This window comes from Chelonia mydas, chromosome 2 (genome assembly GCF_015237465.2).
Source record: "Chelonia mydas isolate rCheMyd1 chromosome 2, rCheMyd1.pri.v2, whole genome shotgun sequence".
Lineage (NCBI taxonomy): Eukaryota > Metazoa > Chordata > Testudines > Cheloniidae > Chelonia > Chelonia mydas.
The window spans coordinates 82,684,662-82,710,157 of NC_057850.1; the positions used below are offsets into that span (position 1 = coordinate 82,684,662).

General features: G+C 45.8%; 1 protein-coding gene across 3 annotated transcripts in view; it reads left to right on the forward strand.

The window, feature by feature from the left end:
• SMCHD1 (structural maintenance of chromosomes flexible hinge domain containing 1) overlaps positions 1-25,496 on the forward strand; it is a 167,624-nt gene that overhangs the window by 112,290 nt on the left and 29,838 nt on the right. For all 3 annotated transcript variants that reach the window (XM_037892791.2, XM_043538793.1, XM_037892794.2), the window contains 4 exons: positions 6,635-6,750; positions 9,156-9,217; positions 14,741-14,828; positions 15,315-15,446. In XM_037892791.2, the coding sequence (XP_037748719.1) occupies positions 6,635-6,750; positions 9,156-9,217; positions 14,741-14,828; positions 15,315-15,446 (398 nt within the window). The remainder of the gene's footprint in view (positions 1-6,634; positions 6,751-9,155; positions 9,218-14,740; positions 14,829-15,314; positions 15,447-25,496) is intronic.

Consider the following 25,496-nt stretch of genomic DNA (forward strand, 5'->3'; position numbering starts at 1 on the left):
CCAAAGGCGGCACATGAGCTGATTTTCAGTGGCACTCATGCTGTCCGGGTCCTGGCCACCGGTCCGGGGCATTTTAATTTAATTTTAAATGAAGCTTCTTAAACATTTTAAAAACCTTTCTTAATTTAAATACAACAATAGTTTAGTTATATATTAAAGACCTATAGAAAGAGACCTTCTAAAAACGTTAAAATGTATTACTGGCACATAAAACCTTAAATTAGAGTGAATAAATGAAGTCTCGGCACACCACTTCTGAAAGGTTGCCGATCTCTGAGCTAAATACACCAAGAAAGCTAGCTCCAATGAAGGCACCAAAGGGAAACAGAAACCCCATGTCTCGGCACTGGCAGATCCGTCCCAGCACTCGGCACCTCAAAACAACTGCAGCCTTTGCTGTCACCTCCTGTCAGTATAGCGCAAAATTGTACCCTTACAGACAACAGCTCCACAGCAGCCAGTATCTACTGTTCCCACATCAAGGGCACCGAGGCTGTCGGCACCACAACAGTTCTTCCTTCCCAGAGACCTTATAGTATCCTCGACACCCGACTCTCCTATTCTTGGCACCAAGATCACTAGAGCACTGTCGGTACCGAGCCACTGCACTGCCATTTGCTCCTCCATTTTCAAGTGATGATGAGGAGGGAGAGACATACCCCTCACACTGCTCTTCTCCCGCTCACAAAACGATCATACCGGCCCCACCACACCAGGGGTACTATACAGGGGCCAAAGAACAATAGTGTTACAGGCACCCTTGGATGGCCCTATGCCCTTCCCTCCATCGTGGCAGTATTGGGCCCCATGGATGGCATATCCCCCACACCACCTCAAACCTCCTAGCCCACACAGGGAGGGTACACGGCAGTCACCTGTGCTGTCAGTACCAGGGCCATCTGAGCCCCCTGAAGAGATGACAGGCAAATAGGAAGAAAACTGTGAACAGGAAGTCGAACTAACAACTCATTTGTCTTCCTCTGCCCCAGATGACACCATTATGCCCCCTCCTCCTAATGCAGAGGACGACTTTAGACATTTCCAGGATCTCTATAGGAGAATTGCAGATTCCCTTGACATCTCCCTGGAGGAAGTGCAGGAGACACGACATAAACTCGTTGACATCCTGCAAATATCAGCATCATTCAAAATCACTTAACCCATGAATGATGCAATCATGGAACCTGTCAAACACCTCTGGCAGACTCCTGAAACAATCGCTCCAACCTGCAAGAGGTCTGACAGGAAATATTATGTCCCTGCAAAGGGAACAGAGTTTCTTTTTTCACATCCCACACCAAACTCCCTGGTAGTGGGTGCTGTTAATGAAAGGGACAGATAATTATACCCACAAAACACACCATATGACAAAGACTGGAAGAGACTTGACCTTTTTGGCTAAAAAAGGTATTTCTTAGTGACGCTTCACCTTAGAATGGCTAATTATAAGGCGTTATTAGCAAAATACGACCACACATATTATGGCAAACTATCAGATTTTACTGAATTTCCCCTGAGGAGAAAAAAAGCAATTTGGTGCACTCATTTCGGAGGGCCAACTGATTTCCAGGACAGCACTGCAAGCTGCCCTATACTCTGAAGATATAGCAGCATGATCTACAGCCACCGCAATCGTAATGAGAACGGCATCCTGACTGCATCTTTCTGGCTTTCCCAAAGAAGTTCAAGCAATAGTGGAGGACCTGCCGTTCGAAGGGCCCAAACTCTTTGCAGCCAAAACGGATAAGTCTGTGTACACCCTCAAGGACTCGAGGCGACTCTGAAGTCCCTGGGTATCTATACTTCTAGGACAAAGAGAAGACAAGGAAAGTATTACAACCCACAGAGATTCCAGTCCACACCATATGCACAGATACACAGGCAATACGAGCCACAAGCTTGGAAAGAACAGCCCCCAAGGAGATGACAACTGTCAGCTCAATGTAATATATCTCATCAACCATCTGCCAGGCAGCAAGTTTGAGATGTTGGTCGAGGGCCCGAGACCCCCACAACTTTCAACTGAGAACTACCATCTCACAGCCATTCAAAGACCGTTTAAGTTCCTACTACCCAATCTGGCAATCCATCACTACAGACAGATGGGTGCTGGAGATAATCAAAGTTGGATACTCCATCCCTTTTACTTCCAACCCCCCCTACCCATTCTCCCTCCCAGTCCCTCTTCAGGGACCCCGCTCACGAAGATCTACTGCGTCAGGAAGTAATCCACCTCATCCAGCTAGGAGCAGTAGAACTGGTACCAACAAAATACAGAGGGACAGGTTTCTACTCAAACTACTTCCTCGCACTGAATAAAACAGGAAGATGAAGGCCCATTTTCGATCTCCAATGGCTCAACAGATTTGTCAGAAACCAACACTTCAAGATGGTGACTCTGGCAACCATTATCCCAGTGTTAGAAATAGGGGACTGGCTCGGTCCTCGACCTCCAGGATGCATACTTCTACATAATGATTCACCCATCACATTGGAGGTTTCTCCAATTCTATCTCGGACCAGATCACTTTCAATACAAGGTATTGGACTATACCATGTTCAATCCTCCATGAATTTATGTAGTTCTTTTTTGAACCCAATTATAATCTTGGCCTTCACAACATCTTCTGGCAAGGGGTTCCACAGGTTGACTGTGCGCTGTGTGAAGAAATACTTCCTTTTATTTGTTTTAAGCCTGCTGCCTCTTAATTTTATTTGGTGACCTCTTGTTCTTGTGTTATGAGAAGTTGTAAACAACACTTCCTTATCTACTTTCTCTAAACCATTTCTTTTCCAAGCTGAAAAGTCCCAGGCTTATTAATCTCTCCTCATACGGAAGCCGTTCCATACTCCTAATCATTTTTGTTGCCCTTTTCTGAACCTTTTCCAATTCCAGTATATCTTTTCTGAGATGGGGCGACCAAATCTGCACACAGTATTCAAGATGTGGGCGTACCATGGGTTTATATAGAGGCAACATGATATTTTCTGCGCAATTATCTATCCCTTTCTTAATTATTCCCAGCATTCTGTTCGCTTTTTTGCCTGCCGCTGCACATTGAGTGGATGTTTTCAGAGAACTATCTACAATGACTCCACGATCTCTTTCTTGAGTGGGAGCAGCTAGTTTAGACCCCATCATTTCATATGTATAGTTGGGATTATGCTTTCCAATGTGCACTACTTTGCATTTATCAACATTAAATTTCATCTGTCATTTTGTTGCCCAATCACCCAGTTCTGAGAGATCCTTTTGTAGCTCTTCGTAGTCTGCCTGGGACTTAACTATCTTGAGTAGTTCTGTATCATCTCCAAATTTTGCTACCTCACTGTTTACCCCTTTTTTCAGATCATTTATGAATATGTTGAATAGGACCGGTCCCCGAACAGACCCCTGGGGGACACCACTATTTACCTCTCTCCATTCTGAAAACTGACCATTTATACCTACCCTTTGTTTCCTATCTTTTAACCAGTTACCAGTCCATGAGAGCACCTTCCCTTTTCTCCCGTGGCATCTTACTTTGCATAAGAGCTTTTGGTGAGGGACCTTCTCAAAGGCTTTCTGAAAATCTAAGTACACTATATCCACTGGATCCCCTTGGTCCGCATGCTTGTTGACCCCCTCAAAGAATTCTAGTAGATTGGTGAGGCATGATTTCCCTTTACTAAAGCCATGTTGACTATTCCTCAACAAATTATGTTCATCTATATGTCTGACAATATTGTTCTTTATTATAGTTTCAACCAGTTTGCCTGGTGCTGAAGTCAGGCTTACAGGCCTGTAATTGCAGGGATCACATCTGGAGCCCTTTTTAAAAATTGGTGTCACATTAGCTATCCTTCAGTCTTCTGGTACAGGAGCTGATTTAAATGATAGGTTACAGACGACAGTTAGTAGTTCAGCGATTTCACATTTGAGTTCCTTCAGAACTCTTGGGTGAATACCATCTGGTCCTGGTGACTTATTGCTGTTTAATTTATCAATTTGTTCCAAAATCTCCTCTAATGACACCTCAATCTGGGACAGTTCCTCAGATCTGTCACCTAAAAAGAATGGCTCAGGTTTGGGAATCTCCCTCACGTCCTCAGCTGTGAAGACCGATGCAAAGAATTCATTTAGTTTCTCCACAATGGCCTTATTGTCCTTTAGTGCTGCTTTAGCTCCTCGATTGTCCAGTGGCCCCACTGGTTGTTTAGCAGGCTTCCTGCTTCTGATGTACTTAAAAAAAATTTGCTGTTACTTTTTGAGTAGAAGAGGCAGCTAACAGTTCCTCAAATTCTTTTTTGGCCTTCCTAATTATATTTGTACACTTCATTTGCCAGTGTTTATGCTCCTTTCTATTTTCCTTAGTAGGATTTAATTTCCACTTTTTAAAGGATGCCTTTTTGCCTCTTACTGCTTCTTTTACTTTGTTTAGCCACAGTGGCTCTTTTTTGGTTCTCTTACTATGTTTTTTAATTTGGGGGTATACATTTAAGTTGAGTCTCTATTATGGTGTCTTTAAAAAGTTTCCATGGAGCTTGCAGAGATTTCACTTTTGGCACTGTACCCTTTAATTTCTGTTAACTAACCTCCTCATTTTTATGTAGTGTTCCCCTTTCTAAAATTAAATGCTACAGTGTTGGGCCGCTGTGGTGTTTTTCCTGCCATAGGGATATTAAATTTAATTATATTATGGTCACTATTACCAAGCAGTCCAGCTATATTCACCTTTTGGACCAGAACCTGTGCTCCACTTAGAACTAAATCAAGAATTGCCTCTCTTCTGGTGGATTCTAAGACCAGCTGCTCCAAGAAGCAGTCATTTAAGATGTCAAGAAACTTTATCTCTGCATCCCGTCCTGAGGTGACATGTACCCAGTCAATATGGGGATAATTGAAATCCCCCATCACAGTAACTACCCACTTAACGTCCTCTTGCTTAACGTTGTTTCGATCTTATGTCCCTGCTCAATTACAGACCATGCTCCATTTAAAGTTGTGCAATGCTTCTCTATAACGTCGTTTGGCAGTCTGCTTTGTCCACAGCTGGCAGCCCCCCATCAGCTCCCATACGACCCCTCCCCCCACTGCACCTCCCGCCCGCTGGCAGACCCCGCGGATCAGCACCCTCCCCCTTTCCCCCTGCCTCCTGCCCGCAGCAATCAGCTGGCTTGCGGCATTCAGGAGGGAGGGGGGAGGAGTGAGGACATGGCGTGCAGTGTCCCCCTCCCTCCCCTGCTTCTTGAACACCGCAAACCAGCTGATTGCCCTGGGCAGGAGGCGGGGGAGGCTACCCGCCGCGTCCTCGCTCCTCCCTCTTGCCCCCTGAACATCGCAAGCCAGCTGATTGCTGCAGGGAGAGAGAGGAGCGAGAGCACGGCGCGCAGGCTCCCCCGTCCCTCCCCTGCCTCCTGCCTGCAGCAATCAGCTGGCTTGTGGTGTTCAGGAGGGAGGGGGAGCCTGCGCGCCGTGTCCTCGCTCCTTCCCCCTCCCTCCAGAATGCCGCAAGCCAGCTGATTGCCATGGGCAGGAGGCAGGGGGGAGGAGCAAGAACGCAGCGTGCAGAGTAAAGGAGGTCGGAGAAGAGACGGGTTAAGGATGGAGGCTTGGGGGAAGGGGTCGAGTGGGTGGGCCGAGGGTGGAGCCCCCCGCCCCTGGTGCTTGCAGAGTAGGGGAAGCTGCCGCTGCTGCTGCGCAGTGTGCTTCTCCTAGCTTACAGCACCTTCAGCCTCCTTGCCTGCCTCATTGTCTCCAGTGCCAGTGGCCTATGCATATGTGGAGTAAGACGGAGGCACCTCCCAACTATACTACTGTACTGTATGGCAAAAAAAAATTTCCCTGGAACCTAACTCCTCTGCATTTACATTCATTCTTATGGGGAAATTGGATTCGCTTAACATCTTTTCACTTAAAGTTGCATTTTTCAGGAACATAACTAAGTAACTCCTCATTAGTTAAGTAACTCCTCACTGTTACTGTATTATTATTGAGTTTTTTATTTTAATAGCCTCTCTAATCTCACTGAGCATTTCACAGTCACTATCATCATCCTGATCAGGTGGTTGGTAATATATCCCTACTGCTATATTCTTATTATTAGAGCATGGAATTTCTATCCATAGAGATTCTGTGGTACAGTTTGATTCATTTACGATTTTTACTTCATTTGATTCTACGCTTTCTTTCACATATTATGCCACTCCCCCACCAGCATTACCTGTTCTGTCCTTCTGATATATTTTGTACCCTGATATTACTGGGTCAGTGGGATAATATTTAGCCCTTATTATTTTGTAGATAATGTTTGTGTAAAGTGCTCTTAAATATGTGTTTAGATTAATTGTGAAATATTCTTGGATGCCTCCTAACCAATATGTTATGCTCATACAGCATTTTGTGTTTATCTAAAATAAAACTTTTTCTCTCCAGTGTTCTGTTTTAAAGGATAATTAGTTTTCACCGCCACAATTTAAATATGCCCTAGCACTCTTTCATTCTTAATTTTGTGGTCTGCCTAGGAAAAATTGTGGGAGGGAGATGGAGGACAGTAATATTTTGCATGCATTATTCTTGAAGAAATTAGACTTGAGTTTCTGAATGTGAAACTGAGTCTTGAAAAATAACATTTTCATTTATTTATTTATGCAGATTTTATGGTTAGTGTAATTTCTGAAGATAACAACATTATTAAAAATATTAATCCAGGACGGATTTCTATGAAAATGTGGGAAGGACAGAGCAGTGAAAACAGAGTACCAGCGAATGTGAGTAACTGGAAAATGTTATAACACATTGATCCTGTGAATATGACACAGACAACATTTTCCACAGAAGGGAATTCTGTGTGCTTTGTTTAGAGAAATGTCTTTTTCTGGATTGCAGCTATTAAGTGTTAATTTTACTACATGTACAAGAAATTTATGTCCAAGCCAGCTGCTCTCCACATTACTTTAAACAAGACTAAGCTGAAATCCTGCCCCCACTTTAGTCATTGAAAAGCTTACCTTGCCTTTAGTGGGGCAAGAATTGTACCCTAAGCTTTTCCAGTATTATTCACAAAAACTTTGAAGGTGCTTCCGAGCCCGTGCCACTAGACTAGCACCCGTCAGCAGGAATCTTTCCAGCTGGGGAAGGAAAAGGGGGGAGGGGGGAATGTCAGAAAGCTGCCTCTGTGCATGTGCCAATAAGCAGAGCTCCTCTATCAATCCAGGTTCTGGATTGGTGAATGTACTTCTGACTGAAGCAATATACAGTAAGAGAAATTTTATTGCTGTTTTTTTCCATCATATGCTTTAAGCTTCTGTTTGGTTGATTGCAACACTAGCTGTTCTTGTGCTTGGAAGTGAAGACAGGCTGTGGCTCTTTGTACAAAACATTTTTCTTCTGAAAGTGTATTTCCACAATTCTTTGGTAACTTTCCTTGGCATACTAAGGAACAGTGCTGTGTTCACGTATGGATTAGTTCAGTCATCTCTATTATGCAGGGACTGAGAATACCAAAATAGTTTCTGAATTACAAGTTCTTTCAGAAAACTGCTATGCTCAGTTTTCTTAATTTAAAAAAACTTGTTTAATGGGAACAGCTTTTAAATTTTATAACAAACATACAATTTTTAACTGATGTTTACTAGGGATGTAAATAGCATGTAAAAATCCTACCCATGTAGCTGATTAAAATTCTATCGGTTAAACGTTTTACTGGAGAACTGGGGGGATCCCAGCTGCTGGCCCCATGCCCAGGGATCCCTGCTGCCACCGGCGTCCCTGTGCCAGCCCCACGGGGCGACAGCTGGGACCTCGGGTGTTTGGGGTGGCAGCGGAACTGTAACCGATAAGCATCAAGCTTATCAGTTAACCGGTTAAACTTTTACATCCCTAATGTTTATGACGAGATAACTGGCTCTGTGGATGAGGGGAAAGTGGTAGTCGTGTTATTCCTTGACTTTAGCAAAGCTTTTGACATGGTCTCCCACAGTATTCTTGCCCGCAAAAAATAAAGAAGTATGGGCTGGATGAATGGACTATAAGCTGGCTAGATTGTCGGGCTCAACGGGTAGTGATCAACGACTCCATGTCTAGTTGGCAGCCAGTATCAAGCGGAGTGCCCCAAGCGTCGGTCCTGGGGCCGGTTTTGTTCAATATCTTCATTAATGATCTGGAGGGTGGCGTGGATTTGCACCCTCAGCAAGTTTGCAGATGACACTAAACTGGGAGGAGAGGTAGATACGCTAGAGGGTAGGGATAGGATACAGAGGGACCTAGACAAATTAGAGGATCGGGCCAAAAGAAATCTGATGAGGTTGAACAAGGACAAGTGCAGAGTCCTGCACTTAGGACGGAAGAATCCCATGCACTGCTACAGACTAGGGACCGATTGGCTAGGCAGCAGTTCTGCAGAAAAGGACCTAGGGGTTACAGTGGACGAGAAGCTGGATATGAGTCAACAGTGTGCCGTTGTTGCCAAGAAGGCCAGTGGCATTTTGGGATGTATAAGTAGGGGCATTACCAGCAGATCAAGGGACGTGATCGTTCCCCTGTATTCGACATTGGTGAGGCCTCATCTGGAGTACTGTGTCCAGTTTTGGGCCCCACTCTACAAGAAGGATGTGAAAAAATTGGAAAGCGTCCAGTGGAGGGCAACAAAAATGATTAGGGGACTGGAACACATGACTTATGAGGAGAGGCTGAGGGAACTGGGATTGTTTAGTCTGCGGAAGAGAAGAATGAGGGGGGATTTGATAGCTGCTTTGAACTTCCTGAAAGGGGGTTCCAAAGAGGATGGATCTAGACTGTTCTCAGTGGTAGCAGATGACAGAATGAGGAGTAATGGGCTCAAGTTGCTGTGGAGGAGGTTTAGGTTGGATATTAGGAAAAACCTTTTCACTAGGAGGGTGGTGAAGCACTGGAATGGGTTACTTAGGGAGGTGGTGGAATCTCCTTCCTTAGAAGCTTTTAAGGTCAGGCTTGACAAAGCCCTGGCTGGGATGATTTAGTTGGGGATTGGTCCTGCTTTGAGCAGGGGGTTGGACTAGATGACCTCCTGAAGTCCCTTCCAACCCTGATATTCTATGATTCTATGGTTTAGTAAGACTTGATAGTATGTTACATATGAAGTGCTTTAAAAATTTGTATCTGTTACATTTACCTTTTTAAATCCTGTTCTTTTCAGGTTACAACTCTTGGCTGTAGTAAAGTCAAGGATGGCAAAGATGAGGGCTTCTTTTACTTCAGGTTTGAGCAAACTCATTTTATAATTAGAGTTCATAATAGAGTAAGCATTAACAATATAGCTGTTGGAGAAATGCTTTAATTTCAACATCATTGATGAAAAACTGGTATATTCTCGTGTATTGGCATGATATGCATATGGAATGGATTCCTTCACAAGAAATAAACCCTGTTCTTTTGGGATGAATGTGAACATTTTACATATAATTTGTCAACATATTTAGAGATAGTTGTGGGGTAATGCATCCCTCATTTTGAGGCTACCTTCCCTGTCTATATTTGGCATTTATTTGGGGTGAAGGAAAAGGATACTTTTCACTCATGCCTTCTCCTCTGTCCCCAATCAGTGGTGGAGATGCTCTGTTTTCTGCCTCGTAAGTTACCCATTAGTTCACAGTACTGGGTTATCTCCTTTCTCTGCAGTAGAACCACAGTTATCAACCTGTCAGCTCGCCCACATCTTTTCCTTATGTGTCACAGATGTCCTGCCTGTAATGGCAGGACCAGACAGCAGCAGAAGGTGATCCCTTTCTCTGGAGCAGATTTTATCAAGTGAGCAAGTGTCATGCAAAAAGCGGGTACCTCAGGAGTGCTCCAAAAGTAACTTAAATAAGTGCGAAGCAGTCTGGGGAAGCAAATAGGAATCCTGTCAGAGTGCCAGGATCCTGTAGTGCACTCTTCCCACAACTAACAGGATTCTTCATAGTACCCCTACTTGGATGACCTTTTCACACAAGCGTCTTTCCACCTAAATGCAGCTAACGGGAGCACATCCGAAGTGTGCATGATCACTTGGGTGGTAATTGTTCGCAAAGAAATGATAAGAACAAAAGGCTAAGAAGCCTAAAAATGGTAAGTCCAAAGATTGTTATTCAACCTCTCCCATTCTCAGCAGCTCTGCCCTTGAAGAAAACAAACTGTGTCTGACTATGACGAGTCAGAATCAGATTCTCAGGAATGGTTCTTTACACCACAGTTTTGATATTCTTGATATTAAGCCTGGTAACATGGAGGAAAAAGGACCTAAAACTAAGGCAAAGTCCTTCTCCTTTGAGATTATCGTAAGATCTGAATGAGAACTTGCAGATAAAGTAAAGAGGATTTATGATGAAGTTTTACAACTAACAGGAACCAAAAGTCTCCCTAACTCAGATACCCAAGGCTGATGAAGCAGTGGCCTCACTAACAGAAGACATGGTTACTCCTTTGTGGAGAGAGGCTTCTTTTCCCAAAGATACCATAGGTAAAATGATGGCGGGTATCTTTTACAAGGATTTCAAAGCTTCTTCAACAGCCATATAGATATACTTTGCAAGAGCCAGAATGGCCAAATGTGGTGATCTGAAGAAAACTGATCTTTTTAACTAGGATAGGTTTTTTGTCTTTTGATAAAGAAAATGTACCTCTGTGGCCTTAGATTCTTTTATGGTAACTGAGGTTTAGGGCAAAAGCAGACACTAAGGTGTCAATAACTATTCTGATGCTCTGTATCTAAATTTGGAATACTAAGTAGTAGCTGACAACAAAACAAAAAAACCCAAAACCCTAAAATCTTGCTTCCAAACACTACTAAGTATTAGAATTAGACTATAAGGCCTATTACAGATCCAAGCAGTTCTTTTGTTCCTACCAAAACCAAATATACTCAAGAGAATTTTCCCCCCAGGAGCGGAGGCTCCAGAGGGAGACCTAGGCAGCCCTCTTTTTCCTCATTCGTTTCCATCCTACCAAACCCCACATTGACACAGACTGTGCTTCTGTGTAAGTTCATCTGGGGAAGGCAAGAGAGTGTCTCACCCATTCTAATTGCTCATAGAAGAGTCAGTATTGGACAAAGGTTCTGGAGATGTCTCTTGTGTGCATCCATGTTGCATTCAGATATTTTCTTTCTCCATTCTTCATAGTGCCCCTGACTTCTCTCAACAAAATAAATGTTAAGTATCAGAGGGGTAGCCGTGTTAGTCTGGATCTGTAAAAGTGGCAAAGAGTCCTGAGGCACCTTATAGACTAACAGACATATGGGAGCATAAGCTTTCGTGAGTGAATACCCACTTCGTCGGATGCATGTAGTGGAAATTTCCAGAGGCAGGTATAAATATGCAAGCAAGAATCAGGCTAGGGATAACGAGGTTAGCTCAATCAGGGAGGATGAGGCCCTCTTCTAGCAGTTGAGGTGTGAACACCAAGGGAGGAGAAACTGATTTTGTAGTTGGCTAGCCATTGACAGTCTTTGTTAATCCTGAGCTGATGGTGTCAAATTTGCAAATGAACTGAAGCTCAGCAGTTTCTCTTTGAAGTCTGGTCCTGAAGTTTTTTTGCTGCAGGATGGCTACCTTTAAATCTGCTATTGTGCGTCCAGGGAGATTGAAGTGTTCTCCTACAGGTTTTTATACATTGCCATTCCTAATACCTGATTTGTGTCCATTTATCCTTTTATGTAGGGACTGTCCAGTTTGGCCGATGTACATAGCAGAGGGGCATTGCTGGCACATGATGGCGTAGATTACATTGGTGGACATGCAGGTGAATGAACCGGTGATGGTGTGGTTGATCTGGTTAGGTCCTGTGATGGTGTCGCTGGTGTAGATATGTGGGCAGAGTTGGCATCGAGGTTTGTTGCATGGATTGGTTCCTGAGTTAGAGTTATTATGGTGTGGTGTGTCATTGTTGGTGAGAATATGCTTCAGGTTGGCTGGTTGTCTGTGGGCGAGGACTGGGCTGCCTCACAAGGCCTGTGAAATTGAGGAATCGTTGTCCAGGATGGGTTGTAGATCACTGATGATGCGTTGGAGAGGTTTTAGCTGAAGACTGTATGTGATGGCCAGTGGAGTTCTGTTGGTTTCTTTCTTGGGCTTGTCTCACAGCAGGAGGCTTCTGGGTACATGTCTGGCTCTGTTGATCTGTTTCCTTATTTCTTCTTGCGGCTATCGTAGTTTTGAGAATGCTTGGTGAAGATCTTGTAGGTGTTGGTCTCTGTCTGAGGGGTTGGAGCAAATGCGGTTGTACCTCAGCGCTTGGCTGTAGACAATGGATCGTGTGGTGTGTCCTGGATGGAAGCTGGAGGCATGAAGGCAGGCATAGCGGTCGGTGGGTTTTCAGTATAGGGTGGTGTTTACGTGACCGTCACTTATTTGCACCGTGGTGTCCAGGAAGTGGACCTCCTCTGTAGATTGGTCCAGGCTGAGGTTGATGGTGGGGTGGAAGTTGTTGAAATCGTGGTGGAATTCTTCCAGGATTTCCTTCCTAGGGGTCCAGATGATGAAGATGTCATCAATGTAGCATAGGTAGAGAAGGGGTGTGAGTGGATGAGAGCTGAGGAAGCGTTGTTCCAGGTCAGCCATAAAAATGTTGGCATATTGTGGGGCCATGCGGGTGCCCATAGCGGTGCCACTGGTCTGGAGGTATATATTGTCACCAAATTTGAAATAATTGTGCATGAGGATAAAGTCACAGAGCTCAGCAACCAGTTGTGCTGTGGCATCATCAGTGATACTGTTCCTGACAGCTTGTATTCCATCCGTCTGTGGGATGTTTGTGTATAGAGCCTCTACATCCATGGTGGCGAGGATTATGTTTTCTGGAAGATCAACAATGCATTGTAGTCTTCTCAGAAAATCAGTGGTGTCGCGGAGATAGCTGGGAGTGCTGGTGGCGTAGGGTCTGAGTAGAGAGTCCACATATCCAGACAGTCCTTCTGACAAAGTGGGTATTCACCCACGAAAGCTTATGCTCCAATACGTCTGTTAGTCTGTAAGGTGCCACAGGACTCTGTCGCTTTTACAGATCCAGACTAACATGGCTACCACTCTGATACCTGACACCATGCAAGGCACCTTCTACACATCTCAAGAAATAATCCTACCATCCTTTTGTTCACCCCCAAGGTACAATAAAAACATTGTGGCACATTCTAGACATGTGCAGATCACTAAGAATCTACTTGAAATTAAGTATTCCAGGAAATCTTATTTCTTTTTCTGTGAAATGAAGAGGAGACCGTATCCAAATAATCATTAGCAAGATAGCTAAAACGTTGCATAGTGGAAGCTTCAAATAGAAGGCTTCAAATCAATCAATGAGGGCATCGTAGATCACTGTACCAGTGTCCAAATCATGAGTGGAGACTGCTTGCATCTCCAGATCAGATTTGTTAGTAACAATGTGTCATTATAGACCATGTTCTTGAAGTGCAACAAACTAGACACTCTTCCATGTGCTGTAGGTGGTACCCCTTGTTAGGCCAAATTCCTGTTCTAACTTTCCCTCAGTTTTGATTCTGATATTACTCATTCTTTGCATACTGCAGACTAGTGATGATGATATGAGGCAGAATGTAAATTTTTATTTCCTGTTTATCGTCTTTCTGTGATTAAGTTCAACACAAGTCCAAACCATCCACCTTTATAAATTGTAAATTTAATAATTGAATCTGGATTTCTATTGAAGTTGAAAGAATTGTATTAAGTGTTCAATGAAAGTTAGGGTTTTTTGTACACATACGTTTTCTTATATATTATTCCAATGCCTTTGAGAGAATTCATCTAGATAGTACAGGAAGGAGTTGTGATCAGGCTGACAAATTTCTAAATAGCGTGGATTACCCACAGATTCATTGCGGAGAGGAGAAAGACCAATTCTGTAAACTCGTGGAGAGGCTAATCCCAGAGAGCCATATTGTGACACTGGTGTGCAGGAGTAAGATTTATCCTCTGTCTTTGTCACTTGTTAATGATCTCTGTGGGCTAGATTGAGCTGCAAGGCTCGGCAGTGAGTAAAGAGTGGCACATTCCTGTGCCACTCCAGGTAGACACTTGTAATTCAGTACTGCCATTCCTTCTTCCTTGATCTTCATGCTACTGCTGTTGCCATTTTAAGTAGCAGCAGCGTATTGTTGTTTGGTTACAGTGTGATAGCTCCTGAAATATGCTAAGCATTTCAAGACACACAAGACATATATTTCCGGCTCAAGTGTGTACAGTCTTCTGAGTTGGTATTGCTACTAGCCCCAGCCCCAGCTGATATATGAAGCAACCTGTGCAAGAAAGCAGGGCTTTTTGCTTATGAAATGGCAGCAGAAAAAGAGGAAATTAATCCAAGTGAAAGTAAATAAAGTAGTCCAAACCAATTTAAAAAATGTTCATCCATTCCATTATTAAATATAACTGATAATTTTCCAGGAAGTAGTTTAATATGATGTGAATAAAATTATGGTTGTGACACAAGCTAACAGAACCCAGGAAATTCAGTGTCATTATGCAGTGAGTGGGGGGACAAGTACCTTGTAGCATTCATCATTCCATCTTGTATAAAAGAAGAGAATTTCATAAACTCCACAGAGAGTCTTCCTCAAACTGGTTATCACAGGTTTTGTTCATAAAGTTGGGTAAAGAATGGAAGGATCCTTATGGAAAGTAAAGTACCCCATCAGTTTGCAGTAAGTGGTTAACAGGAATAGATAAAGATTTGATTTGCTGACCTTATTTGTAATGTCAACATTAAGATCACTATTTTTTTTAATTAACTTAGGGATAAAATGGTTCCAGAGAGAGTGGGAACTTACAGCATCCAGTTTGCTTTTGCGATTGATAAGACAAATATACTCAGCAGTGAACAGGTTTGCTTCTGTGATGAATTATATATAGTTAGGTGTATATATAGTAGGAAATAAAGTATGTGTATTCTTTACAGTAAATGAAAGATGACTGATTTTAATAACATTTGAATTACTATTACAATTGGCTGATTTCAAAATCCATAACTTTATTTTTGGTTATAACAGACCTTGAACAGTTGATTATCAAATCATGTTTTTATTGGCCCTTTAAGTAGGCAGACATCTGCTGAATAGACTTTTTTCATTTTGATCTGTTGTGTCTTCATAAATACCTCCTGACTGTTTCTGTTAAAATATAAAATATAACATTTTTTTAAACTGTGTAATTTGTAAACTAGTAATACTTGTTATGGCCCTTTGAGTTGATGATTAAGTTTTAAGAACATATTTTAGCCTGTACATCGTATTTGTTTCAGTATTGTTGGGCAGCCTATATATTATAGATGAAATTTCAGTTAACTGTGTTGTTCCTCTTACTTTCTTAAGATTATAATTGAAGTGGTACCTAATGATCCAGTGCAGTTGCTACCAGAATCTCCACCAGCTACTCCTGTAGTTTCGAATGTTCGAACTGTTGCCAGCCGGACTCTGATCAAGGATTTATGGCTCCATATAAAGGTAATGTTGTTTTGCTGCAAAGCAGTAGTTGGAGCAATAAATAAAGGATAGTTAAAAATGTGATGTATTTTGCTCATAAAAATTATCATTACCTTTAACTGTAAAATGTTGGATAAGTAGATCAATATCATTGGATGCAGCTGTTCAAAACTCAGAACTGTTTAAAAAACATTTTTAAAAAAAACTTGCTATCTACATTACAAAATAAAAAATTGGGTTGCTTTTTTTTTTCAAAAAGTATGAACATAGAAATTACATTACATGCTGTTATTTCCTTTACTATTTCTGTAGACTTGAATCTGTAAGTTGTTGACAACAGGGGGTGCTACTACCCCTGAAATGGATCTTTACTGGCTCCCAGTGGAGTAGATTACTGTCATACCAGTGAACAAGGTCCACAGCAATTATCTTCAATACACAGTAGTTTATTGAGAGAGAATTACACAAGCGGTAAAGGGTTACATCAAGCACATAATTCCTATGTTAGACATTAAGAGCTACACATTAAGACCTGTACATTCCTCTTAACGTGCTAGTCTCATGCAGTTCCTGCTTGGCAAACAGAGAAGGCGGTTACCAATTTTATAGATGGCTTCTTCCTTCCAGGTCTGTTCTTCTCAGCCCTCCGATCTGTCTGGGATTCCCTCAAGACAAGGTCTTGGCTGCCTTGAGACCCCTCTAGTTCACAGTCCTACTCGAGCCCACGGAGCAGAGTTTAGGCTACTCTGCCTAACCGCTTTGCTTCTTCAAGTGTCAGTTAAGGAATCCCAGTCACAGTAATTTACTTTGCTTGATTCTTATGCTCTTTTTCCTCAAAGGAGTCACATATCTTAAAAGCATTCCCAGTGGGTGTGTGGTTATTAATTTAGTATTTTAGAAGGAGCTGGGGGATGGTACCGAACGAAACTCATCAATCATTCACTCTGGCTCTCTGCATGGTGTCCTTGCTGTAAGGTCACTATAACCAGGTCGACCTGTGCTCCATGCTGGAACTTTATACATGTGATAGTTACTTTTGCATGGGCCCATATTTGCAAACTAATAGGTTCAATACTGATTTCACACGCAGACTTTGCTAGTCCTTTATCAAATCTGCTTCTGCTTAAAGGGGACCCTCCTCCCAGCATCCTCTGCAGCCCTTCAGCCATGTCAAGTTATGTTCACACCATTCATTCAGTATGGCCACACTAATTTGGCACCATCCCAACGTAGGTCTTCTACTTTTATTCCTTTATATTCAAGATGGTGAGAAACTCACACCTTAAACTGTTAATCCTACAAGTTACTCTGGTGTAGACTGTAACTCTGAAAGTAAGCCACATGCTCTAGATGGTGCACTCACACCCCTCTTCTTCCCCTCCCCCCGCCCCCCAAAAAAAAAAAAAGAAAAGAGAACCAGATTATTACAAGAGCCACAGAAGGTGAGCTCTTCCATGATTGCTCTTTGTGCTGCTGGGGGAAAGATTTGAACATCTTGTTATCATTCCCTCGCATCAGCCAAGACACACTTGGAGACATCTTAACAAGGATGGATCAGTCCTTGGAATTCTGAAAGAAACAGATTGTCCTTGCCAGTCAAGGACTCACAGGATGGAAGTCTAGAAATCTTCCTGAACCTACAGATGAAGTCCAATTCTAAAGGAAAAAAAACATGAGTCCCATCCCAGCTTCTTAAGAGGGTTAATTGTGTTACTTGGCAACTCTGACTCCTTCTGAAGAAAAATCTAAAGAGCTCTTTTAGAGATGTTCCCTTTCATTTCCTCTCCAATTAAGTCACGTTGTGATGAGTGTACCATCGCCTTCCTCCTTCTCTCCTCCCTTGCAGGAAAAATCCAAAACGGAGTAACTAGAAAAGTCAATCCTCTGGGAATTACAAGTCACCACCCTCTTGTCCTCTTCCCTGTCCCCCCACCCCCCCAAATCTTCCATCCCCCCCACAAGGACAAGAGAACCAAGAAGACTGAAAAATAAAATCAGGAAAAAAAGCCAGAAATCACCACAGATTTTCATCTCCTTCAATAAGTTCTAGTTCTTCTTCGAGTGCTTGTTCACATCCATTCCACATTAGGTGTGCACGTGATGCGTGCACGAGCATCGGAAACTTTTCCCCTTAGCGGCTCCTATCGGGCCGGTGAGGCCCCCCCGACTGGCGCCACTGTACCGTGCATATATACCCCTGCCGCCCAACCCCCTCCAGTTCCTTCTTACTGTCTGTGACGGTGCTGGAACAACCTTTCTCTTGTAGATAAAACGGGTTTTTTTCTTTCTCTCCTGCTGGTAATAGCTCACCTTACCTTATAGCTCTCGTTACAGTGTGTATGGTAACACCCATTGTTTCATGTTCTCTGTGTATATAAAATCTCCCCACCATATTTTCCACTGCATGCATCCGATGAAGTGAGCTGTAGCTCACGAAAGCTTATGCTCAAATAAATTTGTTAGCCTCTAAGGTGCCACAAGTCCTGTTCTTTTTGCGGATACAGACTAACACGGCTGCTACACTGAAATCTGTTGTCAGTTAGTTAGCATACACTTTGTTGTGGACACTTAAGTGATTAGGTGCTTGGAGGCTTCCGACACCCGCCGCGGTCCCACGGGTTTAAGGCTTGTGCCACATGCCGCAAGCCTATGCTAGTTAGTGACCCCCATCGGCTCGTGTCTACGTTGTCCGGGGGAAGAACATCAGACTGAGCGGTGTAAGATTTGCAAGGCGTTCAAGTCAAGAACAAAAAAAGAAAAAGACTTTCGTTTAAAGCAGTTGTTGATGGAAGCCACATTACAGTCACTGGGCCCGGAGTGCCCAACACCAGCTCCAGCTTCCTTGGTAGATAGTGCCCCGGAGCCGTCGGGAGACCCGGCACCGGCTAAACACCGAAAGCTGTCGGCCCCACAGCACCAGACTAGGCCCCGGCACCGCTCATCCTCCCCGGTGTGGCCCATGGTGCAGCCAAAAGGAAGGCACGGACATTCCCCGCAGAGGAGGCCGGCGCCTTCCAAGGCCCCGAGCGCTGATAAGAGTGGAAAGGCCGCTGTGCCGGCGCCGGCACTGGCAGCTCCAGCGCCACAAGTCCCACCGAGCCCAGGCCTAAGTGAGCTCAGTGCGGACGATGGGCTCGAGAACTTAATGGATCAGCCCTCCACGCCTGGCACCTTTGAGGCGGCAAAGGACCACATTGAGCTGTCGGCAACGAGCCCCCTGCCATACAGGGAGACTCCTCCGGCACCCATGCCACGGGTGCCGTCGAGGGGTAAGCCGGCAATGGTGTGCCGTTCGAGGACACCATCCCAGCACCGCTCCTGGAGTTGGTCCCGGTCAAGCTCCGCGTCTGTGGACTCCCAGTTACCTGCAGCTCAGAAGGAAGTCGCGGTACTGGGAGTGGATCGGCACGAGGAAGTAACGGACAAGGTACGATCCCCGGCACCGATTAGAGACCGGCACCGGGAGGAGTCGAGACGGCCCTCACTGGAGGACTCCCGCAGGTGCCGATCCCGGTCCCGAGAACGCCGGTCCCAGTCCAGATCCCATTCCCAGCGATATCGGTACCAGTCTCGCTCCCTTTCCGTTAGGAGCCGCTCATCAACCTCCCGCTGGCACAGATCGTCGGCACCGCTGTGGCCTTCGTGGTTGGTGTCACCGCAGTCCGGCGCCAACTCCGGCTGTTACAGTCACTTGCACCATTCTCTGGACAGCAAGGACCCTCTGATGGGGTGGCACCCCCAATGGGGCTGCCAGGTCATTGGCCGTTCTGTACTCCTTGGGCCTATCAACAGCATCAAGGGGCCCCATCCAGGGCGAGCTACTTGGTGCAGCGGTCCTGGTCCCCACACCAATGCCCGACAGCGCCGGAAGCCACATTATCCAGGCTTCCAGCATCCCCCCAGGGTAAACCAGAGAGAACAGCACCGAGTCCGGTGCCGCCCTGAAGTCTCCCGCCCCAGCCCAAGTTGGAGGCCCCTCCCGCGGGTGAAGGGGAGCAGGAGGACCAGCCAGAGGGGGCTGAGCAGGTGCTAACCTCCTCGTCATCCCTGGATGAGGCGGTGGCGGGAACAGTGGTGTCCAGCCCTCCACCCATAGACCACAGAGCCCACCAGGAACTACTGCGTAGGGTTGCCCAGAACTTGGGGCTGCAGGTCGAGGAGACGGTTGAGCAGGAGAACCCCATAGTGGACATTTTGAGCCCCGAAGGTCCATCTAGAATAGCACTTCCACTCATTAAGACCATCCAATCCAATTATAAGACTATATGGCAGACCCTGGCCTCCAGCGCTCCAACGGCCAAGAGTGTGGAGCGCAAGTACTTTGCCCCATCAAAGGGCTGCGAATTCCTATTTTGCCACCCAAGTCCGTGCTCCCTGGTGGTCTCGGCGGTGAACGAAAAGGAGCGCCATGGTCAACAGGCCCCGGCACCTAAGGACAAGGAGGCAAAACACCTGGACCTTTTTGGCAGAAAGGTGTACTCATCGGGGGGCCTTCAGCTGAGGATTGCTAACCAGCAGGCCATCCTCAACAGGCATAATTTTAATTCCTGGGCAACGGTGGGGAAGTTTAAGGACAACCTCCCGCAAGGTTCCCAACGAGTTTATGGCCCTGGTGGACGAGGGCAAGGCAGTGGCTAAGACCTCTCTCCAGGCCTCCCTGGATTCAGCAGACGTGGCGGCCAGAACAGTCGCATCGGGGGTGGTCATGAGGCGCTCGGCATGACTGCAGGAGTCAGGCCTGCCACCTAAGGTCCAGAGTACACTCCAGGTCCTCCCCTTTGAAGGGTCTGGGCTCTTTTCACACCAGACAGATGCAAGGCTGCATAGCCTCAAGGACTCGAGGGCTACACTTAAGTCGCTGGGTATGCACACCCCGGTGATGCAGAGGAAGCCCTTTAAGCCGCAGCCTCCCCCTCAGCATCAATACCAGCCTCGTCACAGGCATGAGCCTTACCATAGGCGAGGCAGGGATAATAGGCGACGGCGCAATAATAACAATAATAATGCCCCAGGCCAGAACCAAGGTCAGCACAAATCCCAGCCAGGCACTAAGCCAGGCTTTTGAAGGTGCACTCGAGGACAGCGAACCAGACCAGTCACCGGATCTGTCCCCTTGTTTCCTGAACCACCTGGCCCGTTTCTCCCATACGTGGTCCAGCATTACATTGGACCGTTGGGTCTTAGGCACGGTACGGAATGGGTACTCGCTACAATTCTCTTCCCTCCCTCCCTCCCACCCCCCTTCCCTGTCCCTCTTCAGGGACCCCTCTCATGAGCATCTCCTAGAGAAGGAGGTTCACTCGCTGCTACAAGTGGGGGCGGTGGAGGCTGTGCCGCACGGCCTAGGGTGGAAAGGTTTCTACTCCCAGTACTTCCTCATCCCCAAGGCCAAAGGGGGCCTTCGTCCTGTTTTAGATCTGCGAAAGCTCAACAAGTTCCTGGTCAAGGCCCGGTTCTGCATGGTCTCTCTGAGCACCATCATCCCTTCCCTGGATCCAGGAGGCTGGTACGCTGCCGTCGACATGAAGGACGCATACTTTCATATCGCCATCCACCCAGCTCATTGGTGGTTCCGGCACTTCACCGTGGGCCAAGAGCATTACCAGTTTGCGGTTCTCCCGTTTGGTCTAGCTGCGGCGCGGCCCCACGGGTGTTCATGAAATTTATGGCAGTGGTGGAGGCCTTCTTACGGAGGCAGAGGGTCTGGGTTTACCCGTACCTCGACAATTGGCTCTTGGTTGATCTATCTGGAGCGGAAGGGCAGGGCCACGTGGAGATGGCCCTGAGATTGTTTCGTGAGCTGGGGCTCCTGGTCAATGTCCCCACCCAGGCAGAGACTCCCTGGACTTGGAAGTGACAGCCCCAACGGACATGCTGGACTCCCTGCGGTGGTGGCAGTCCCAGCCTGTGGTTTGTGAAGGCATCCCCTTTGCTACCCCACAGCTGGACCTGACGCTGGTGACAGACGCCTCAGACCACGGATTGGGGGCTCACCTGGGGGACCTCAGGACTCGGGGCTTGTGGTCCAGAGCAGAGCGGTCGCTCCATATCAGCGTGAAGGAGCTCAGGGTGGTTCGTCTAGCCTGCCAGACCTTTCACGCCACTCTGAGTGGTCACAGCGTGACAATTCTGACAGACAACACTTTCGCCATGTTTTATATAAACAAGCGGGGCAGGGCCCGTTCCTTGCTGCTCTGTCGCGAGGCTCTCCTCCTCTGGGACTTTTGTATAGCCCATGCCATTCTCCTTGAGGCGTCCTATCTCCTGGGGGTGCAAAACGAGCTGGCAGACTGCCTCAGCAGATCGTATCGCATGTACGAGTCGACGCTCAGAGCGGACGTCTTGCTTTCGCTCTTCCGCAGGTGGGAGTTTACCTGGCCTGGGTATACCTGTTTACCACCAGTTTGTCCGAACTGAGGGCTCTTACCTCTGAGCCACCGTATATAGTGTTTCACAAGGATAAGGTGCAGCTCCGACCGTATATAGTGTTTCACAAGGGTAAGGTGCAGCTCCAGTCGCACCCCAAGTTCCTTCCTAAGGTGGTCTCGCAATTCCATTTGGGCCAGGACATATGTCTGCCAGTGTTTTTTTTCCAAAACCCCATACGGACCCGAGTCACCGCAGCCTACACACCCTGGATGTCCGTCGAGCACTGGCGTTCTATTTAGAGCACACCAAACCCTTTCGTAAATCTGCACAGCTGATCGTGGCCATAGCTGAGAAGATGAAAGGCCTCCTGGTGTCGGCAGAGGGGATCTCGTCTTGGATAACAAGCTGCATCCAGGCGTGCTATGAGCTTGTTGGTGTTCCGGCCCCAGCGGTCACAGCCCACTCGACCAGGGCGCAAGCGACTTCCACTGCTTTCCTGGCACAGGACCCGATCCAGGAGATCTGCAGAGCAGCCACCTGGTCCTCGGTGCACACCTACACAACCCACTACACGGTCAACCAGCAGACCAGAGAGGACGCAGCAGTTGGCAGAGCGGTCCTCCAGTCAGTTGTTCCGTGACTCCTACCCTCCTCCAGAGGTAAGCTTGTGATTCACCTAATGTGGAATGGATGTGAACAAGCACTCGAAGAAGAAAAAATGGTTACTTACCTTCTCGTAACTGTTGTTCTTCGAGATGTGGTGTTCACGTCCATTCCACCACCCACCCTCCTACCCCTCTGTCGGAGTTGCCGGCAAGAAGGAACCCAAGGGAGTCGGGCGGCAGGGGGATATATGCACAGCGCAGTGGCACCAGTTGGGGGGCCCCGCTAGCCTGACGGGAGCCGCTAAGGGAAAAAGTTTCTGATGCCCGTGCACGCGACACGCGCACACCTAACGTGGAATGGACGTGAGCAACACATCTCGAAGAACAACAGTTACGAGAAAGTAAGTAACTGTTTTTTCCTCCTTCAGAAAGGGGGAATTCTCAGCTCTGAATCAATATAATCATAAATCCAAAAAGAAATACAACACTGAGCTGAAAAATCAGATATTCTTTACTCAGACTTCCATGAAACTCTGAGAGTGGTGGCTACTGTGTTAAGATAGAATATTAGAAAGTAGGACTAGAAGGGACCTCAGTAGGCCATCTGTTCCAGCCCCCGTACTGAGGCAGGACCAAGTAACCCAGGCCATCCCTGACAAGTGTTTTGCCTAACCAGTTCTTAAAAACTTTCAATATCAGGCAATCCATAACCTCCCTTGGAAGCCTATTCCAGTGCTTAACTATCCTTAACGTTTTTCCTAATATCTAACCTAAATTTCCTGTGCTGCAGATTAAGCCCATTACTTTTTGTCCTACCTTCAGTGGATATGAAAAACAATTGATCACTGTCCTCTTTATAACAGGCCTTTCATAAATTAGAATATCCTTTTCAGGTTCCCTCTCAGTATTCTTTTCTCAAGACTAAAAATGCCAAGTTGTTTTTTTTAACCTTTCCTCATAAGTCATGTTTTCTAAGTGTAGCAGGGCCCGCTTTGCTCCTGTCTCTGCTCTGTTCCAAAAAGCCACTCAGAGACTCTGGGGCTCAGCAGTCACCGGTCCAGTTTATTTACAGTACCACCACCTCACCATATACAGCTTGGGGATTTCAGCCTTAAGGACTTCTCAGCCTCTGCATCCAGGAGGGAAAAACTACCGCTCTCCTTCCACTCTCTGGCTTTCCTCTGGCTTCCTTCCTCTGGGCCTGTTTGTAGCCCCGGGCCAATTAGGTTGTCAGCTGTTTCCCATTTGCCAATCAGGTGCAGGTTTCTCTAGCCAGCTCCAGTTTACCTCCCTCAATTGGAACTGGCATGACAGAGGGCTGGCTCAGGAGCTCCTGCCCAGCACCCTTCACACTAAACTTTATCATTTTGTTGCTCTCTTCTGAGTTTTCTCCAAATTGTCCAAGATGTGGGGCCCAGAACTGGCCCTGGTACTTCTACTGAGGCATCACCAGTGCTGAGCAGAGCAAGATGATTACCTCCCATATCTTACATATGACATTCCTGTAAATACACCCCAAAATGATATTATCATTGTTGACTTGTATTTAATTTGTGGTCCATTATAACCCCCATATCCTCTTCTGGAGTACTACCAGCTAGCCAGTTATTCTCCATTTTGTATTTGTGCATTTGATTTTTCTAGGCCTAACTGTGGTGCTTGCACTTGTCTTTATTGAGTTTCATCTTGTTGATTTCAGACCAATTTTCCAGTATGTTCAGGTCATTTCAAATTCTAATGCTATCATCCAAAGTGCTTGCAATCCCTTCCACCGTGGTGTCATCTGCAAATTTTGTAACTGTGCTCTCCACTCCATTATCCAAGTCATTAATGAAAATATTGAATAGTATCAGATGCAGGACAGACCCCTGTGGCATCCCACTAGATATGTCCTCCCACTACTCTGAGTATGGTCTTTCAACAAGTTGTGCACCCACCTTATAGATCCTGCCAGAGAAAGCATATGCACAGACTAAAGCCAATAATAAATATCTCCCATCCAAAACTAAAACCTTCAGAGGTCATGAGGGAGGAGTGGGGAACTCCTGAAAATAGAGTTAATTAGCAAGTCGTGAGATTGTGCAGGCCCCAGAATGGAAGAAATATGTCTTTGTGATCTCCACTGTTGATACAGTGGTGACATCCTTACCAGAGGATAATGGATAATTCCTGTTAAGAGGGATGTTTTTTCCAGAGATCCTGTAGACAGGAAGATAGAAGCCACCCTGAGAAAGAACTTCAAAGCCTTTTCAGAGCCCTAGTGGCAACCAAATGCTTTGCTAGAGTGTCAGTAAGTGATGTAATGTCCTAAAAATATTCAGTGCCCACAACCATGGCAAATTCTGTCCATACTACAGAAGATATTCCTAACTATAACATTAGTGATGAAGTGTTCCAGGGATTCCATGATCCTTGCTGTGAGACCAATGTCAACCAGTTCAGTGGTCAGAGGCCAACTTTAGCTTTACACTCTGTCAGAAGATAACTTCTACAAAACAAATCTGAGTACCATTACTACTATTTCAAGTGATTATCCACATATTTCACTTCTGGTGCACATGTGTACCATAAATGTGAGATCAGATTCTTTTAAGCTAGTAGCGTCTGTTGGTGCTGCCTCTCCATCCTTGATGTGCTCATGGTTCCAACGCAAGGACATAAAAGGCTGAGTCGAACAACCATCCCTCAGTTCCTTCTTACTGCCCATTGCAACAAGACAGAACCCACGCAGCATCTGTTTACTTTGCACACCATGCAATCTCTTGTTAGCTAGTAAGTGTAGATAGTGTATTTACTAGTTTGCTTACATGCCTTGGCCAAAAAAATTAAAAACCTTTATAATGTGTTAGGGAATACTCCCAATTCCGGAACTCGCACCAATATGGCTGAAACAATTCCCTGGGATTTAAAACTTGCCCCTTTTGTGATGCTGCTGTTCTACTCGATGTCCATTCTAGGTGCCTGTTTTTCCTTGGTGAGAGGTATCCCTGATAAATGCTCTGTTTATCCTTCTCCAAATGAACCCAGAAAGCTCTCTCTACTGGAATGTTCAATGAAGGCGTCTTCAGATCCAGGAGTGAAAAATCCTGTCAAGCCT